General features: G+C 41.9%; 1 protein-coding gene across 3 annotated transcripts in view; it reads left to right on the top strand.

Annotated features, from left to right (window-relative positions):
• fbn2b (fibrillin 2b) overlaps nt 1–20,091 on the top strand; it is a 287,896-nt gene that overhangs the window by 107,040 nt on the left and 160,765 nt on the right. For all 3 annotated transcript variants that reach the window (XM_063032677.1, XM_063032678.1, XM_063032679.1), the window contains 2 exons: nt 9,385–9,582; nt 10,692–10,817. In XM_063032677.1, coding sequence (XP_062888747.1) covers nt 9,385–9,582; nt 10,692–10,817 — 324 coding nt within the window. The remainder of the gene's footprint in view (nt 1–9,384; nt 9,583–10,691; nt 10,818–20,091) is intronic.

Here is a 20,091-nt window from a genome sequence, read left to right as displayed (position 1 = left end):
CAAATGATATTATGGAACAATTTTAGCCTGCTTTTTCATTTATATGGAGATGGCAAGACTGATTTTTCTTACTGTAATATTTTAATGACTGCTTTTCATTCATTTATGAAACAACTGAACTACAGAGTGAGGTATTAGAATATGTTTTCGTAGTTCACTCCGAGAGACTAACCTTGTCAAATGAGTGAGTGATTTATAAAGTGGTTATTAATAGATAATTACTGAATATACCACGGGTCAGTAATCATTGGTAAAATAAGTTTAAAAAGAGATAACCAAAGGTCAATGTGCAACTGTAATTATGGGTCACTGCAACAGAACGACTGTTCCAAGTAAGACAAATACAAACATAGATTAATAGACTAGGCCATTGGTCAATGAACAAGGTAACAGTAGGTCAGTAGACTAAGCCAACCAATATCTAACATAACAAGAGATCAAACAGGGTACAAATGAACGTTTCTACAATTAAGTAAATGTTAGTGTTAGAATAGATAAGTTATAGGATATTAAAGCAGGCTGTCAATGGTGTTGGCTATTATTGAGTCAATATTTTGTTAACCATAAACAAAAATGGGTAATTATTTATTGTCAGATCAGATTAAATGTATATCTCAGGAAAATAGCGCCAATAGGAAACCAACAACCTTGTATCTGTCTCTTAGATTAGTATTATAATTGGCAAAGAGCCATCAGCAGACACATCTGAGGGATATTTTTGTGTTCACCAAATAGTCGTCTCCAAATTTGCTTTCGGATCATCAGAGACAAAAGCAAACAAACTGTGGTGGACTTTTATGAATCATTTGTTAGGTTCCAGTTGGAGAGCAGTGTACATTTCTGACAGGATACCAAGGGCTTGCAGCCAATGCAGGAGAGATTGATTGAAATGGGTCTCAGGATGCAGTTCCCCAGTCAGATGGAAAGACTAGAAAAACCAGGATTTTCCTTAGTGCGGATAAGGTTCAAAGGAGATTTGATGTCCTGAAGTGTTCTTATCAACAGAGGAGAATCAGTGGCAGAAGGTTCAATAACCAGAGGACTCAGGTTTAAGGTGATCGGCAATCGGACCATATGACAATGGCAAAATGCATTTTTTCTCAGGCTGTCCTGTTTTTAAAAATATTTCTTGAAAGGTTGGGGAAGGTCAATTCAAGAGTAACTTTCATGACATAAAAGCATGAAGGGAAATTTTGTAAGTATGTGTGGAGAAGGAAGGGAAATAGGACCCATTTTGGTTCCACTCTCATTCCCATTCTGATATGTCTATCCATGGTCTCTTGTACTGTCGTGATGAGGCTATACTCGGTTTGGAGGAACAACTCTTTATATTCTGTCTGGGTAGCCTCCAACCTAATGGCATGAACATAGATTTCTCAAACTTCTGGTAATACTTCCCCCACCTCCCCACCTTCACCATTCCCCATCCCCTTTTCCCTCTCTCACCTTATCTCCTTGCCTGTCCATTGCCTCCCTCTGGTGCTCCTCCCCCTTTTCTTTTTCCGTGGCCTTCTGTCCTCTCCTGTTAGATTCCCCCTTCTCCAGCTCTGTATCTCTTTCTCCAATCAACTTCCCAGCTCTTTACTTCGCCACTCCCCTCCTGGTTTCACCTATCACCTTGAGTTCTCCCTCTTCTGCCCCCACCTTTTAAACCTACTCCATATCCTTTTATCTCTAGACCTGCTGAAGGGTTTCGGCACAAAACATTGGCTGTACTCTTTTCCATAGATGCTGCCTGGAGTTCCTCCAGAATTTTGTGTGTGTTGCTAGGACTGATTGAATATCTGTTCCAAATTGTTGGTACAGCCATGGTAGGCTACTAGCATCCCACTGTGCTATATACCATTCTATGATTTCATAAGCAAAAAGCTCACTAAAGTTTAGAAATAGCCATTTATTGAAGCAGTTAAATAAAAGCCATCTACGCAACTCTGCATTGAGTAGAAACTGGTGACAGATACACTGCAGCTTATTACAAATATTGTCAAATTATCTTTGATCTACAAAACTCCAAACTCTCTGTCCTGATGTTAATTCAGACTAATGAAAAATACATTACAGATTGTTGAAAAATTGTGTGTAATTAAACTGAGCCTTTTGCAATTTACAATGTGCTAGAAAGAATCTTGAAGTGAATGTGAGTGCTGGGGTTTGAAATAAGTACTTAAAACTGGTGCCGATTTGCATCACAAAGTTAAATGTGTTTGACTCACTGTTGATCCTCTCTGATCTGACAAAGTTTCCAAGTCCTAATCTAAAGATTACCTATGACAAAATACCTGCATATGAGTATCAGGTCGGAATTAAATAATGTTAAAATCAACTAAAGGGCAATAGCTACCACATCTTCAATAAAAGCAAAAGAAAGGGCGCACCGGATAGCAACATTAGTAAGAAGCTAGAGGATTGAAAAACTTATAAAAATCAAGAGAAGAAAACTGGAAAAGCATTAAGGAGAGCAAAGATGAAATGTGAAGGTAAGCTAGCCAATTATATAAAAAAGGATAATAAAAGTTTTTCCAGATATATGAAGAGTAAAAGCCAGGCAAGAATGGAGATTGGATCACTGGAAAATGATGCTGGAGTGGTAGTAATTGGAGAACAATGAAATGACGGACAATCTTAATATTTTGCGGATCCCACCACTAAGCACATCTTTCCCTCCCCCCCCCTCTGCATTCCGCAGGGATCGCTCCCTACACAACTCCCTTGTCCATTCGTCCCCCCCATCCCTCCCCACTGATCTCCCTCCTGGCACTTATCCGTGTAAGCGGAACAAGTGCTACACATGCCCTTACACTTCCTCCCTTACCACCATTCAGGGCCCCAAACAGTCCTTCCAGGTGAGGCATCACTTCACCTGTGAGTCGACTGGTCCTGCTTTCTCTGGCGGACAGAGCGTAGATGTTCAGCAAAGCGGTCTCCCAGTCTGCGTCCGGTGCTCCCGATGTGGCCTTTTATATATTGGCGAGACCCGACGCAGACTGGGAGACCGCTTTGCTGAACATCTACGCTCTGTCCGCCAGAGAAAGCAGGATCTCCCAGTGGCCACACATTTTAATTCCACATCCCATTCCCATTCTGACATGTCTATCCACGGCCTCCTCTACTGTAAAGATGAAGCCACACTCAGGTTGGAGGAACAACACCTTATATTCCGTCTGGGTAGCCTCCAACCTGATGGCATGAACATCGACTTCTCTATCTTCCGCTAAGGCCCCACCTCCCCCTCGTACCCCATCTGTTACTCATTTTTATGCACACATTCTTTCTCTCACTCTCCTTTTTCTCCCTCTGTCCCTCTGAATATACCTCTTGCCCATCCTCTGGGTCACCCCCCCCCAACTTGTCTTTCTTCCCGGACCTCCTGTCCCATGATCCTCTCGTATCCCCTTTTGCCTATCACCTGTCCAGCTCTCGGCTCTATCCCTCCCCCTCCTGTCTTCTCCTATCATTTTGCATCTCCCCCTCCCCCACCAGCTTTCAAATCCCTTACTCACGCTTCCTTCAGTTAGTCCTGACGAAGGGTCTCGGCCTGAAACGTCGACTGCGCCTCTTCCTATAGATGCTGCTTGGCCTGCTGCGTTCACCAGCAACTTTGATGTATGTTGCTTAATATTTTGCGTTGGCCTTCACTGTGGAAGACGCTAGCAGTATGCCAGAAAATCAAGAGTGTCGGGGGCAGAAGTGAACGTAGTTGCTATTACTAAGGAGAAGGTGCTTGGGAAGTTGAAAGGTCTAAAGGTAGTTAAGTCACTGAGACCAGATGAGCTATATCCCATGGTTCTGAAAGAGATAGCTGAAGAGATTGTGGAAGCATTGGTAGTGATCATTCAAGACACGAGGTTCTGAAATGGTTCTGGAGTACTGGCAAATTGCAAATGACACTCCATTCTTTAAGAAGGGCAAGAGGAAAAAGACAGGAAATTATAGACCAGTTCATCTGATTTCAGTAGTGGGGAAGATGTTGGAGTCTATTATTAAGGATGTGGTTTGGAGTACTTAGAGGCACATGATAAAATAGGCCAAAGATAGTATAGTTTCCTTAAGAGGAAATCTTGCCTGACAAATCTGTTGGAATTCTTTGAGAAAGTAACAGGTGGGGTAGATAAATAGAGTCAGTGGATGTTGTTCACTTGGGTTTTCTGAAAGTCTTTGACAAGGTGCCACACATGAGTCCATGATATTACAGGAAAGCATGGATAGAAGCTGATTGGCAGGAGACAAAGAGTGAGAATAAAGGAGGGCTTTTCTGGTTGGCTGCCAGTGACTAGTTACGCAGAGGGCAGTGTTGGGACCATTTCTTTTCATTTTATATGTCAATGATTTGGATGAGGGAATTGATAGCTTTGCAGCCAAGTTTGCAGATGATACAAAGATAGGTGGAGGGGCAGATGGTGTTGAGAAAGCAGGAAGTTTGCAGAAGGACTTCAATTACAGTGCAAAGGTCTTAGACACACACACACACACACACACACACACACACACACACACACACACACAGATAGATAGACATATAGATAGCTAGGGTGCCTAAGGTTTTTGTACAGTACTGTAGTCATTCTATGTATGGCTCAGTACTGCTGCCACAACAAAGTAAAACACAAATTTCATGACATACATGAGTGAGGATAAACCTGATTCTGATATGGGTCTCTATTGCGGACTAAGAGTGAGAAAGGGGCAGGGAGAGGGGAGTTATGGCTGGGAGAAAGGGAAGGCAGAGTGAGGGAGTGGAAGCACCAGAGAGACATTCTGTAATGGTCAATAAACAAATTGTTTGGAATCAAATGGCCGTTCCTGCTGTCTCAGGGCTGGGTTTGTCTGCTCCTCTGCCACTTGTTCCACACCCCTCCCCCTGGTGCTCCACCCTTGCCATTCCTGACATCCTTTGCTAAAATCCAGATTTACAAACTTCCTCTCTGCTCCACGTTGAGATGCAGTACTGTGCAAAAGCCTTCAGTGCCCTAGCTATATATATGCGCCTAAGACTTTTGCACAGTACTCTAGAAGGATGGGCAAAGTGTCAGCTGGAATATAGCGTAGGGAAATGTATAATCATACTCTTTGCTGGAAGAAATAAAGGCACAGGCACAGTCGCTGGAGTTTGGAAGAATGAGGGAGATTATTGAATATTGAAAGGCCTAGATAGAGTGGACGTGGAGAGAATGTTTCCATATTTGAGGAGTTTAGGGCCAGAGAGCACAACCTCAGAATAGAAAGATATCCTTTTAGGACAGAGATGAGGAGGAATTTCTTTAGCCAAAGGGTGGTGAATCTGTGGAATTCATTGCCACAGAGGACTGTGGAGGCCAAGTCATTGGATATATTTAAAACAGAGGTTGATGGGTTCTTAATTAGTGAGGATGTCAAAGTTTATGGAGAGATGGCAGGAGAATAATAAATCAGCCATGATGGAATGAAGGAGCAGACTCAATGGGCCAAATTGCCTAATTCTTCTCCTATGTCTTATGCTCTTATTCCTGTCAGTGAAAGATCAGGGTTTTTACTATGGTTTGTTCTGGAAGTACTTTGGAAGATGAAAGTAACAGAGTGTTTTTTGGAGTTGTCAAGTACGCCATGCCAACAATGGCAGTTTAATTGACGGGGTGAGGAGAGAGTGGGAATAATGTCATTCCCACTGGGAGGTGAGAACTCGAGATGATAACACTGAAAATGATGGAATCTGATAGAAGAGAAAGGAATTGAGGTGGTGAAGGCAGAGGCGTAAGTGCTTGGAGAGGGAGGAGTATGGGTGGGATGGATTCATTTGAAACTGACAATTTATGTGTTGCTTTATGAGAGGCCGAATAGTGTGTTCATGTTGTGATTGCATTGTGATCTCTTTGTCAGGATCTATCCAATGTTATAGGTTTAATAAAGCGGAGTCTCCATTCGGGCACTGACACTTCTTCGAGCTTATGATGTGACTTGTCATCCGACAAGCCTGAGCAAAACCAGCACTGTTCATCATGCATCACTATCACTCTGCTCTGTACGGGTGGAAACTGAATTATAGCATCAAAACCGCTTTGAATCCTTAACCAAAAACAGCTAGTTCTAATCTGCTAAATGTCACATCAGCTTTGAGGCATGGAATTATAATTACACAACAGCATAGCAAAAACAAGTTTAATTTATTTATATAGTGTCTGTGTCTCATGAGATATTGGTAAAGGTGGCAAATAGATCTGTCTAACAGATAGGTTTCAAGGAGTAACTTAAGGAGGAGAAATAGGGAAAGAATTTGAGAGCTTGGATGTTGTACATTGAAAATTGAGATAAGAATTTATGTATAAAGTTATATGTGAGTGGGAAAGGTACACAAATGTGATGGATACTAGGAAAACTATTCTCCATTCTCAAAAAAGATACGGATGATGTTACTGTTGCTTTATTTTGCCATTTTTAACTACAAGTGAATGGTAGCACAGAAATAGAATCTGTCAGCATATCAGCAATGATCACTACATTTGTGTTGTTCTAAGACATTTGATAAGCAGAGAACCCATATGTGCTTTAATAAAATTTGGTGGCCCAATTCTTTCAATCACTGTAGGAATTTGAGTCAGGATCCCTTTAAGCAGAATAAATAAATATCTGCAGTCCAAGGTGGCTGTTCCTGAGAAAGAGTAAGACATCTGTGTGTTTTGTAGCCCCTAGCTCTGGGGAGCAAACTTCTAGGATTCCAGACTATTGATGCATTCCAGATGTCCCACATCCCACACAGAGGCGCAGCAAGACTTCAGGGAATTGCATTCCAGGACCAAAATTTTCCAAATAAGGAGTTTGCAATTGTTGACAGGTGTTAATATGGCTTTTCTCCTGCTTGGTTCCTAAGTGTGAATTTCACCATAAGTGGGGAGGGGAAGTTGGTGTACAAAAGAGTTCCCCAGTTCCCTATCATTACGGAGTGAAAGTGATCTTGTTAATGCAGGATAGATTTCAACTCCACCTTTGGCCTCATCCCAACACAGTTGTGTCCTCATCCCCTATGACTTTGGATCCTCCTTCCAGGATTTACATCCGCTAGTAACCTGCCTCCCTATGCTCTTCAATTTGGCATTCTCATCTTTCATACATAGTGTGTTCATACCCATTAGATCCTCAACTCTGATCACAGTTAGGGTTTATATTCCACACCTTCTTGAAGTGGCTGACCACTCTATCCTACCTCGCTCACCTCCTGTGCTCCAGCTTTGTTGCTGCATCTTCACCTACTTCTAATTCCAACATAAGCAGCTCGCCTGTGGTGACACTGTTGAATCAGCTGGCTGCTGTTTTTGATCTTGCTTTCTCAAACCCAAGAGCATCAATCCGTTGTCTGGCACCGACACCTGCCCAAGCCCTGTTCCAAGTGTGTTGGGTCCAGCTCCACAAGTGCCTGAGATACATAGCCCTGATTCACATTCACTAGGTGGCTGGAGGGGGTTCTATGCAAACACAGCTCCAGCAGCCTGACCAGTATCTGATAGTTTTGTTCTCTGGCAGTCTGCAGTGTAGATTTCATTAGTCAATCTAAAATCTAAGTTTGCATTTTTTTTAAATCAGAAGCTGAAGTACAGATTTGTGGCTGTCAAACTACAGCTCAGGTGCAGACATCTGTCAATTGGTACAGAGGCTGTGAAGTCAGCTGGGTATAAACAGGATTCGAGTATTTACTGAGGAAAATAATCCTCCTGTCTAAAGGCAGAACAAGATCCAGCAAGTGGAGATTCTGTTATATTTACGAGGTGATAATGCTTTATAAAGCAGGCCATTAAACAAGAAAGTCCAGGCATCCTGCTGTTAATTATATTCTTGAATGAAAGCAATGCTGATTTCAAAGTTTGTGTATCTGTGAGCATGTGTGTGCAAAACATGTGTATATGCAATTATGTGTTTGCAACATTCATATGTGTGCATGTGTAACATTTTTTAGTGTATGTGAAAATGTGCTGGTGTGAGAAAGTAAGGTGGTCCACGCGTCTCCGAGTGTGCATGCCGAGTATGCCTCTGTTTGCTTTTTATTGACATGTTCAAGGGTTTGTCCCCCAGTTATTTCCTTTCAATGAAGTATAGGGGAATATCTGGGAATATTTAAAGAAATGTTTTGTTCAGTTAATTGATTGTGAATCTGTCTGGGTTATCGAGCTCACCCGAAGTAAATGAGTTTGCTATATCGCATTCATATATAAAATTTCCATTGAGGTACATTAATAATTTAGAACCTAACCTTCATGATAAATCTTCTCCAGGTATGGAGTCTGTGAAGCAATCAGAAAGCGAACAAGACCACTTCGTAACATTTATTCAATTTTCCCTGTCGGTGTGCCAATATATTTTTGGTATTAACAGAGCTAGAACCCAAAAGTGACTGTCCAATGTTACACTGATCATATCTGTCAAGTTAATATTTTAACACAGATTAATACACTGGAAATGTGCCAAACATTCAGCTGCTGGTATCACAAAACTGTCTATTTAGGCTATTCTACAGGGTATAAGCTTCTTGAGAAAGTCATAAAGTATGTCCTTGTATCATCAACTGATTCTGGCTCTTGTAGAACAAGCAACTTTCTTTTTGCCTCAGCATTCTGATATTACTCTCAGTTTGAAGAAGCCACAGAGACCATCTACATCTGGTAACTCCAATTTGAGGGTTTGTATCCTTCCTCTGACAGCTTGTGGTTAGTGCTGAAACTATCCTAATCCTAACATTCCAATACAAGGGGAAGAGATACAGATGGCCACCACAGGGCAGTGCATTTTGTTTTTTAATGTCTGTAAATTTCTCTGTCATGAGATGTCCTGTTATTAGGGCATACTTATGGGTCTCTGTAACACATTAACAATCCATGTAAGTATTGGCTCCACCCGTCCTCTTACTTCTCAGCTGGCATGGGGAGAAGTGCTTCATTCTCGTTACCAGTACAGAGCTTGATTAAAGAAGCCTCACTCAATACAGAATATTTGAAAGATGCAGTTTGAAGAGCCTATTGAGCTTATATTGCAGCACACACAAATTGCTGGCATAACTCAGCAAGTCAGGCAGCATCAATGGAGACATTTAGGGCAGAGACCCTTCATCAGGGCTTAACATTTCTACTGAGTGCTTCATCTCTAGTTGTGCATGTCAGGAAATCATGACATGCCATTGTAATAGGCAAGTCCATAATGGACACTTATGACTTCCTGATGGATGTGGAGGATGTTAAAGTTAAGGTTAACAACAACCTAGAAGATGGGTGCCACAGTATTTTATACAGGAGAGTTATAAACCTGGTGGGGACCCGTGACTGACTGAGTCAGTAGCATTGGTGATCTGCAGTGCCTTGTCTCACTGCTCAGTGTCCCATGTTTGAAACTTGGCAGCATTTCCATTGGTTTTGTTCTTCTCCGCAGATTACCGAACTGGACCATGCTTCACACAGGTCAATAACCAAATGTGCCAAGGACAGCTAAGTGGCATTGTCTGCACCAAGACTCTCTGCTGTGCCACCATTGGTCGAGCTTGGGGCCATCCTTGTGAGATGTGCCCTGCACAGCCTCATCCCTGTCGCCGTGGTTTCATCCCCAATATTCGAAGTGGTGCCTGTCAAGGTGAGTGGTTACAATAGTTATTGAAATTACCAATACAGTTCTTAAGAAGATCTAGGAAGACCACCTTTCAAAATGAAAAGATGCCACACATACATGTCATTTTTTTGTGAAGAAAGCATGTTTTGGCCATAGTTTCATGATGCAGAGGCCTTGTCAACACAGAGATTCTTGCTGTGAAGGACTGAGGTGGTGCCACACATAAGTTCTAGTAATTCCTACTTTACTTCTGCAAATACAATGTCCCTTTCTCAAACCATTTTGGGGAGGATGTTTAAAGCTGGCTAGGTGCGAACAGATCTCCAATATACAAAATGGCCAGGGACCAGACGTTGGTGTTGGGCAAATGGAAAGCTTCTGCTGTAGCACAGATATACTCAAGGAAAATGGGGATCATACTGAAGAGGGTTAGTGTATTTAGGATGAAGCAGGGCAAATGATGGATCCTATAACCTCTGCCCCCACTGACTGTCTCTTTACTGTCCCCGCACTAATCCACTACTGACTCCTCCACTGGCTGCCTGCCTCCCTATTGAAATAGCATTGGGAGGCAGCAGTGGGTATAGGACTGTCCTGATCACCCTGTCCTGTCATTTTGACCCTTACCTCATCCTTAGTGGTCTCAGAGCAGATGATAATGTCCTTAAAGGTTGTTATATATGTTGGTTTCTCATTTCCCATGGAGTTCCACAGTTTAGTTATAATTCTTTTCAGCCAGATCCCATTCTCCCTTCAGTTCCTAGACTTTTCAGTAACCTCCTACTCAAACCTATTATCTATATCCATTGATGATCCATCAGTCTATTCTCAGTGACAATTAATTTCCAACTCCCAAATCTATCATCAATCCCACCTTTGCGTGAACTCACTTATCCTCTTCAGTGTCATCCCTGTCTCCCTTGGTTAAGTGCCTGGTATCAGGCCAATTAGCTGATGTAATTAATGCCGGCAAAAACTTTTCTACTGCTTGACCCACAAGCAGAGTGAATACAAAGCCAGTGTATGAGAGTAAGTGGGGAAAAATGACTGTCATCCAGAGAGTCTGCGGGTTGTATTCAGCAAGGCGTTCTTCTGGTTGAGCAATGGTATGAAACTGATGTTTTCTTTGACAGATGTGGATGAATGTCAGGCAATCCCAGGTCTGTGCCAGGGAGGAAACTGCATCAACACGGTGGGATCCTATGAATGCAAATGTCCTGCTGGACACAAACAGAATGAGAACAACCAGAAATGTGAAGGTAAACATGTTGTAACAGGCTTGTTCTTTCTGCCGTTTCAGTCTGTAGTAGCACCATGCAGATGTTATTCCTGTCCCTGATGCACGTGGTTAAGACATACATCTGTTTGGTGCTCTCAATCCCTACCACATTATATCAGACATTTTTTTTGTGTTATCCATTCATTTATACTCCAGTCTTAATGCAGGCTTGGTCAAGTTACAAAGCCGTTTTGAATACAAGAGTATTTGGATTGAAGTTCCATTCAGAAGTGTGAACAAATTTGCAATCAGAGGCGGTATGATTACAGTGCCAGTATACACAGATTAATTATAAATCAGTGTGGAGAAAAGATGACTGACATTTAGAAATTCTCCAGCTTTTGTTCAGCAAGGGAAGCCCAGACATTCTTCTGCTTGAACAATGACATGAAGCTGAACTGTTTTCTTTGGCAGATGTGATAACCATTTACAGTGTGTGTTGTAAATGTGTGCCTGAGATTTTGGTTCTTCACTGCTTATTTATGGTTTAGAATATTTTTCATTTCTTATCTGCATGTGAAAGGTGTGTGATACACCACTTTAAGGGCACCAGCTTGTAACAGAAGCTTTTATCTTCTACAAGACTCAGATTTTATTTTTGATTATTTCCAGAGTAGAATGTGATTTTTGACTATTTCCATGGTGACTTGGTCCACTACAGAAATTTGACTCCAATCGTCATTCCCCTGTGTGCAGTGGAACAATTCCTTTATTAATTATGCAGGGGAGACCATCTTTGCCCCAGCATCTAGGGAGCAACTGTTACCGAGCAAGCCCAAGACAGTTTGTCTTCTGAGCACAAAGCTGCATTGGGACCCTCTAAAACTAAGTCCCATATTTTCCCTTTATTCCTCATAGAAATAGATTGTATTTGCTACTTCACCCCAGAACTCTCATCTCCCTCTGCATGACACTTGAATCTTCCTGAACCCTTATCAGCCAAAGCTCTCAAACCCTACCACCCCTATTCTTCAATCAGCCAAGGCCTATGATGGTGGGGGGTGGGGGTGTGGGTCCCAGTCTTCACACACCTTTTGGATAACTTGACCCTGATCTTGTCACCAAATCTTCTCCAGCCCCACTTCACTGATCTACACCCTCAGTCTGGTCAATGACTTCATCCCCACCTCTGGCCTCTTCTTTGATCTTGTGATGCAACAATGAAAATGTGTTATTCACCTAATCAAAGATGTCAGCAAGATAATTCTTATTCCTTCGGGGTCAGATTAAGACAGAAGTGAGAATGGAAATTGGCTAAATTATATAAACGGGACAGCTTTCAATGAGGCTTTTCCCCACCCGCTACCCACCTCCCTCCCACCCCACTTGTAGTTTGTTTGTGGATAGCCATTTGGATATCTCATCAATTGGATTTCGAAACATAAGTGAGCATTCTCCTGACTCAGTTGGATCTTGGTTCAAGCTGCTGTTCCTGATTGAAACACCCACACCCTCCTACTTTATAATAAAGGGAAAATGCCTCTCAGGATCATTTACCAAGGGAAAAATGTATTCACGTATGCTGTGTGCATATGCAATGTCTGAACTATTCCATTTGATGTGCTAACTAAACAAGAATCTAGTCATGTAATGAAGAATTTATTGGCCTATTTGCAAAGGGATTCATAAAGTGTATAATTATTGGCTTTTTTATAGTGGCTTTATTACAATTAGAATTATTAGTCCAGTCAATTTGGGATTCCTCCAGTCAATTTGGGATTCCAGACCTGGTCATTCAATGCAGGATCCATGGTCCATGTTGATTATTATTGCCTTTAAAATGTTATTTAACCAAAGTTCTGACATAATGACAGTTGATTAAAGTTATACCCTCCTTACATATTAATTTGTCTTCCTACTACTTCCAGCTAGATAGCAATCATTATCTAGTATCTCTTTATAATTTAAATTGATAATTACATGGACTGGAATCTTGACAGCTGGCTAAAATCTGCCAACAGCCATTTATTCAAATTGCTTGCATTATTGAACTGAAATTAAATCCTTTCTTTGGGGAATGAACAACAGAACAAATAGTCTATCATCTGCTTATGATTGAGAAACACACTTGTATTCCCCCCCCTTTTTAACTAGTTTAATTTGGTTGCAGTAACAAAAAATGCTTTGAATTCGCGTTTGAATTCCAAACTGCTCAGCCGACAACTGGCTTACAGCTACTGGCCCAGCATTTTTTAAGTCGCTAGAAAAACAATGTTTTTATCAAGCTTAAGAATTGTTGATTTATTTTACATATAGTCTTGTCTAGTTAGTTTTACAAAGGCAAGGAATCCCCAATTAATATAAATAAAGTGGTCTGAGGCAGAGGCTCGTTGGCTCCTCTTCATCATGAGGAACGTAATGTTCTTTATTTGGTCTCCAATATTGTGCTGGCCAGAGGCGTAGTGGATCAGCTCTGGACTTCAAGGGTCTGAATCCAGCCAGCGCCTTGCATGCTTTCCATCCGTGCGGAGCTGAGCATTGTGCTTATAAAAAAACAGACAAAATGCTAAAGAAACAGCAAGGCTGCTCATACGCCACAAGGCACGGAGAGGATAAACAACAATTGGTCTCCATTTTAACCATGGAATATTAATAGATTCTGATAGACACTAGACACTAATTGCTATCTAGCTGGAAGAGGTAGGAGGCATTTTATGCACAGCTTGCATCCCAGCCACATTAATACTCATACCAAACATAATGTTGGTGCCCTTGACCTGTTTTTTTTTTACAGAAATTAAAGGTGTATATTTGATATCATTGAGCTCCTTCACTGTGAGAGCATGCAAAGGTAGATGTTTACTTGCCCTTTTAAACCCCTTATTGAAGCTGACTCATCCTTCACAAGCCCACCATCATTGTTACCCTATTGCTAGGCTCCCATTGCTATTTCAGACCTTTACTGCCAGTGTCTGACCCCGCACACGTTCACTGGCATTCATTTTCAAAGAGGGATGGGTGGGAAATCTAAGACCCAGGGAGAAATTTGAGGAACTTCAAGGGCATGGTGGGCTGCCAGGAAATTTGGATTTGGGGAAAGGGAGGCCACCAGTTGGGGAGGAGAGAACAACCCAAAAAAAAAAGCATCGTATTGGACACTCAGTATAGGATACTGAAAGCTAAATAGAATAAGGGAAAATTCCTGGAGATAACGATAATTATGGACCACATGTTAAGAATACAAAATTGTATGTGTCTCAGAAATGGGGGGAGAAAGGAGAAACAGCAAGAATACCATCTTTTAAAAAGTAATTCCCTTAAGATATTGGTTTTTGGCAAAGGACTTAAAAGGCAGCATAAAAAATAGTAATGAAAGAATTTTGATCATAGTACAGAGCAAGAGAGCCGCACTGGTTAGAAATAGGCCTCTCAGCCCAACTGGTTTATGCTGACTACAGTGCTCATCTAAGCTAGTACCATTTGGCCCATGTCCCTCTCCTAGCATCTTTTAAACATTGTAATTGAACCTGCCTCTAGCTTTTGTGACATATGTGCAGAACAAGAATGACAGTGGACTAGTATGATTAAACATCTTCAGCAAGTCGTGTTAATTACACTGAGCAACTTGCAGTGCAGGAGTGTCAAACCGGACCCACCTGAGACAAAAAAAAATACACACTCTGAAATCCACTCAGCCAGAGAGTGCCACATGGGCATAGGAGGCCCAGTCGATTCACCGCACTATCAAACAGCCACATACCTCATTCTTGCCATCACTCTGATACGGTTCATCCCTCCCCCCCCCCCTACACAAGGGAAGAGGAAGGGAAAGGAATAGGTGAGGTAAACTGAGAACAACGATGAAATGTTTTGACCCTGTCAACTGGCCGACGTGTCCTCATGGACAACCGGAGGGCAGGGAGAGCAGCTTTTCACTCAAGTGAAGAGGCCACTAGAGGTCAGTCGGCCTGCCGACCCTTCACCCAACTTTCAGCCACTCACAAATCGCTAACGTGAACTGAGCTTACTGGGTGGCTGCATCTTGTTATACATAACAATGTCCCATAATTCTGTAGTAATTCTACCCCCCCCACCATCACCAACACAAGGCCACATGCGCACTTGCTGCATTCTCACAATCGATCCCATACAGTTCACCTTCCTCAGACAGATCATTGCATACGGTAAAGAAGGCAAATTCAAGTGTGAGCATTCATTTTGAGAGGACAAGAATATAAAAGCAAGGATGTAATGCTGGGGCTCGATAAGGCATTGGTCAGGCTGCACGGAGAATTGTGAGCAATTTTGGACCCCTATCTAGGAAAGGATGTGCTGACATTGGAGAGGGTCCAGAGGAAGTTCGTGAGAATGGAAGGGTTAATGTATGAGGACCGTTTGATGGCTTTGGGGCTGAGTTTAGAAGAATGAGGGGGGATTGCTTTGAAACCTATTGAATACTGAAAGTCCTAGATAATGTTGTCGTGGAGAGGATGTTTCCTATAATGGGGGAATTTAAGACCAGAGGGCACAGCTTCAGAGTACAAGGATGCCCCGTTTAGACGAAGATGAGGTGTAATTTCTGTAGCCAGAATGTGGTGAATCTGTGGAATTCATTGCCACAGATGATCATGGAGGCCAAATCATTGGTTTTGCCAGATGGAAGCAGCTGAAACAGTTTATGGTTGGGATGACTGGTGTCCCTGATGATCTTCCAGGCCTTCTTTACGCACCTGTTGCTGTAAATGTCTTCATTGGAGGGAAGTTCACATCCACAGATGCGCTGGGCTGTCCGTACCACTCTCTGCAGTGCCCAGCGATAAAGGTTGGTGCAGTTAGAGTCATAGAAACATAGAAAATCTACAGCACAATACAGACCCTTCGGCCCACGAAGCTGTGCCGAACCGGTCCTTGCCTTAGAGATTAACTACGGTTACCAGGCAGTGATACAGCCAGTCAGGTGCCCCTGTAGAAGGTCTTGTGGATTTAGGGACTCATACCGAACTTCTTCAGTCGCCTAAGGTGGAAGAGATGCTGTTGTGCTTTTTTTGCCACGAAGTCGGTGTGTACAGCCCAGATGAGATCTTCAGTGATGTGTATACAGAGGAACTTGAAACTACTCACCCTCTCACTGCAGTCCCATTGACGTTGATTGGGGTGAGCTTGTCTCCACTCCTCCTGTAATCCACAATCAGTTCTTTTGGTTTTTGGACATTGAGGGAGAGGTTGTATTCTTGGCACCACTTGTCAGGGTGTTAAACTCTCTGTAGGCTGTAGGTGCAGAGATTTTACCTGTATGTGTGCAGTAAGGATACAGACAATGTGAATGAGCATGGGAGAGAGGTATCACTTTTGTTTGTGTCTAAAATAATGACCAGGGCAAATATTGTATTACTTACTAACACTGACAGCTCAGCTGCTCTTGCTCCACTTGATACTTGGTAGAAGGGTTTGACATTACTGGAGAATGATCAAACATTAAGGGGAATATTAATGCTATTTTAATGTGGTTTTAGTTCTTGGCTGAGCCCTAAACTATTATTATTAGTTATTAATAATCGAGAAAATCATCTAGTTCCATCCAGTTTCGGCTTAAGCTTCGAGGAGATCTAGTTCCCTAACTAGACTGAGAAGGTAGTTAACATAGCTTCAGTGTGTTTATTGTTATACTTATCACTATGGTCCATCTGTGATACATTGCTGTGTGTTTCAAAGTGATTAATTGCACATGAAGCTTTGTGAATGTGTACTATTGACAAATCTGATGCAGCATATGAGTTCTGTTTCTCTTTCTGTTTGTACCAGCATGCTCCATTAGAAAGGAAAGTGTGTAACTAACTTTCTGGTGAATATCACCGCAGTGCCAAGATGCTAGGAGAAATGATGTAATCACCTGGCCAAGACAATGGCCAACTTCTTTATTGTGGCAACAGTTGTTTTCAGGACAGTTTTTTACACGATAATGATTCACACATCCTAACTTTCACCGTTACATGTGAGAATGGCTCAGTTGGTAACATCTCTGCAGAACACTAGGTTTAACACCTGTCTGAGCCGAGCACATAATCCAGACCATGCCATGGCCAAACCCCCTCCTTGATGCTACATTGATGTGGTCATTCATCTCATTAAAGTTCGAGATGCCTTGATGTGCACAGATTGGTTCTGACACATTTCTTCAGGTAATGTTGCCAACACATCAATAATAATTTATTACGTATGAAATGCTTTGAGGCATGATATATTTCTCTCATTTGGTTTCCATTGTCAAGACAGCAGTTGTGATTTATCAACTGGTTGTTGGTAGGACATAAGCTAGACAAGAGCAGAGAAGTTTACCAGATTGCTTCTGAAGTTTCTGAAAATATAGATCAAAATGAATCTGTCCTTTGAATATTTCTCAAGGTCACTTCAAGTAGCAGCATGTGGGAAACCCAGCTCAGTTCGGCATGATAGTGTGAGAATAAACAAAGCAAGCTATTAATTGGGGCTATTTGTGAACATTATTAATAGCAGAAAAATGAATCTGGGTGAGAAATAGCATCGACAAAAGTTGGTAGACTGGAGCCAAAGTGCTGAGAATTTCTAACAACTTTTAAAATGTAAGGGATAATGTTGGTTGAGTGGGGGATGGAAGAGGATGGGGGTTTCACATTAAGTAAATTCTGTTAGGGGACAATAGATGGAATGTGATAATGTTTGTGTTGGCTGTGATTAGTGATGATATCTGTATAGACCAGGTTCTGGCAAGCAAGCAAAGAGATAATTGAAATCAGTTCCAATGTAGCTAAATGATCAGGGAAAATAATTGTGCACTTTTGGCATTTGATCAAGAATTACGTCAAAACCAAGAACAGATGAATCAGGCATGCGATACTGTGAGAAACAAAATATTTTTAAAGCCCTGATTAAAAATGTTTGTACTGCAAATGCTTGATTAAAACACAATTACTGTGAGGAATAAATATGTATAATTTTACAAATTATATCTAGTGTTCACCATTTAGAGTTGGATTTGGATGATCACAACTGCTCTTTCCCAAGATTAAAGCAATATTCAAAATATGTTCAAATGCACAAACACTTAAAGCACATAGGAGCAATTCTGGGACAGTTGTTGCATCATTACATGTTCACCTCAAGTCTTTGTGACAAAGGCTTGAAGAGTAAAATGTTTTCACGGGAAAACTGAATGTTAAAATTAATAGAATTGTAGAAATAGTTCAGAGTTGTGGTCAGACCTATTTGGTGTGTTGTAATCAGTCCTAATGCCAAACATCTGAAAGGATATATTGGCCATGGAAGAGGTACTGAACAGACCAGTCGGCATGATTCCAGGGTTTGAAAGGTTAAATTCTGATGACAAGTTTTCACTTGTTACTTCCTACAAAGTGAAGCCTAATGTCATGAACAACAGTGATGCTTCACTCCCAGATGAGCTCAATGCCTTTGAAATGGAAAATAAAACTACATCTACGTGAATCCATGCAGAATCCGGTGACTCTGTGATCTCTGCCTTGGAGACCAACATCAGAACATCTCTCAAGAGGGTGAACCCTTGGAAGGCGTCAGGATCTGATAGTGTAGCTGGTATGACTTCGAAAACTTGTGTCAACCAGTTGGTGGGATAGTTCACGGACATCTTTAAACTCTCACTGCTACAGTTGGAGCTTCCCATCTGCTTCACAAGGGTGACAATCATGCCAGTGGCCAAGAAGAGCAGGGTGAGCTGCCTCAATGACTATCATCCTGTGGCATTCACTTTTTCTGTGCTGACGTGCTTTGAGAAGTTGGTCGTGCCCAAGATCAACTCCTGCCTAAGCAAGGACTTGGACCTACTGCAATTTGCCTATCTCCACAGTAGGTCTACTGCGGATGCAGACTCACTGGCTCTCCACTCAGCCTTGGATCACCTGGACAATGGCAATACTTATGTCAGGTTACTGTTTATTGACTCCAACTCATCTTTCAACTCTCAGTTCTAAGCAAAAAGCTGCAAAACCTGCACCTCTATACCTCCCTCTACAACTGAATCCTTGACCTCCTCAGTGGGAGACCACAGTCTGTGCCGACAGCATCTCCTCTTCGCTGACAATCAACACTGGCATACCTCTAGGATGCGTGCTTAGCCCACTGCTCTACCTCCTCTACACCCACGACTATGTGGCTAGGCACAGTTCAAACACCATCTATAAATTTGCTGACTACATAACTATAGTTGGCAGAATTTCAGATGGTGACAAGGAGGCATACAGGAGTGAGCTAGATCAGCTGGTTGAGTGGTGTCACACCAACAACATCAGTAAGGCCAAAGAATTGATTGTGGACTTCAGGAAGGGTAAGTTGAGGGAACACACACATTCCTTATCAAGGAATCAGAATTGGAAGGGTGAGCATTTTCAAGTTCCTGGGTGCCAACATCTCTGAGGATTTATCCTGTGCCCAACATATTGATGCAATTACAAAAAAAGCACAACAGTGGCTATATTTCATTCGGAGTTGGAGGAAAATTGATCTGTCACCAAAGACACTCACAAATTTTTATGCATGTACCGTGGAGAGCATTCTAATGGGTTTCATCACCATCTGGTACGGAGGAGCCACTGCACAGGGTGGAAAAAATTCGGAATCAGAATCAGGTTTATTATCACCGGCATGTGACGTGAAATTTGTTAACTTAGCAGCAGCAGTTCAATGCAATACATAATATAGAAGAGAAAAAATAATACGTAAGTAAATCAATTACAGTATACCTATATTGAATAGATTAAAAATCTTGCAAAAAACAGAAATAATATATATTACAAAAGTGAGGTAATGTCCAAGGGTTCAACGTCCACTTAGGAATTGGATGGCGGGGGTAAGAAGCTGTTCCTGAATCACTGAAGCTGCAGAAAGTTGTAAACTTAACTGGCTCCATCATGGACACTAGCCTCCCCAGCATCCAGGGCACTTTCAAAAGGTGATACCTCAAAAAGGCATCCGTCATTAAGGAGCCCAGTCTCCTAGGACATGCCCTCTTCCCATTGCTTCCATCAAGGAGGAGGGACAGGAGCCTGAAGACACACACTCAATGTTTCAGGAACAGCTTCTTCCCCTCTGCCATCAGATGCTACGAATGGACAATGTACCCATGAAGACTTCCTCAGTATTTTTCCCTCTTTTTTTTGCACTACTTATTTTATTTTTTTCCTATATACTGTAATTATTGTAACTTATAGTGTATGTTTGTATGTATTGCAATGTACTGCTACTGCTGCAAAACAATAAATTTCATGACATATGCCAGTGGTATCAAATCTGATTCTGATTCTACC

This window comes from Mobula hypostoma, chromosome 24 (assembly GCF_963921235.1).
Source record: "Mobula hypostoma chromosome 24, sMobHyp1.1, whole genome shotgun sequence".
NCBI lineage: Eukaryota > Metazoa > Chordata > Chondrichthyes > Myliobatiformes > Myliobatidae > Mobula > Mobula hypostoma.
Note: the sequence above shows the minus strand (reverse complement) of the source record. Positions and strands in the feature narration are given on the sequence as shown.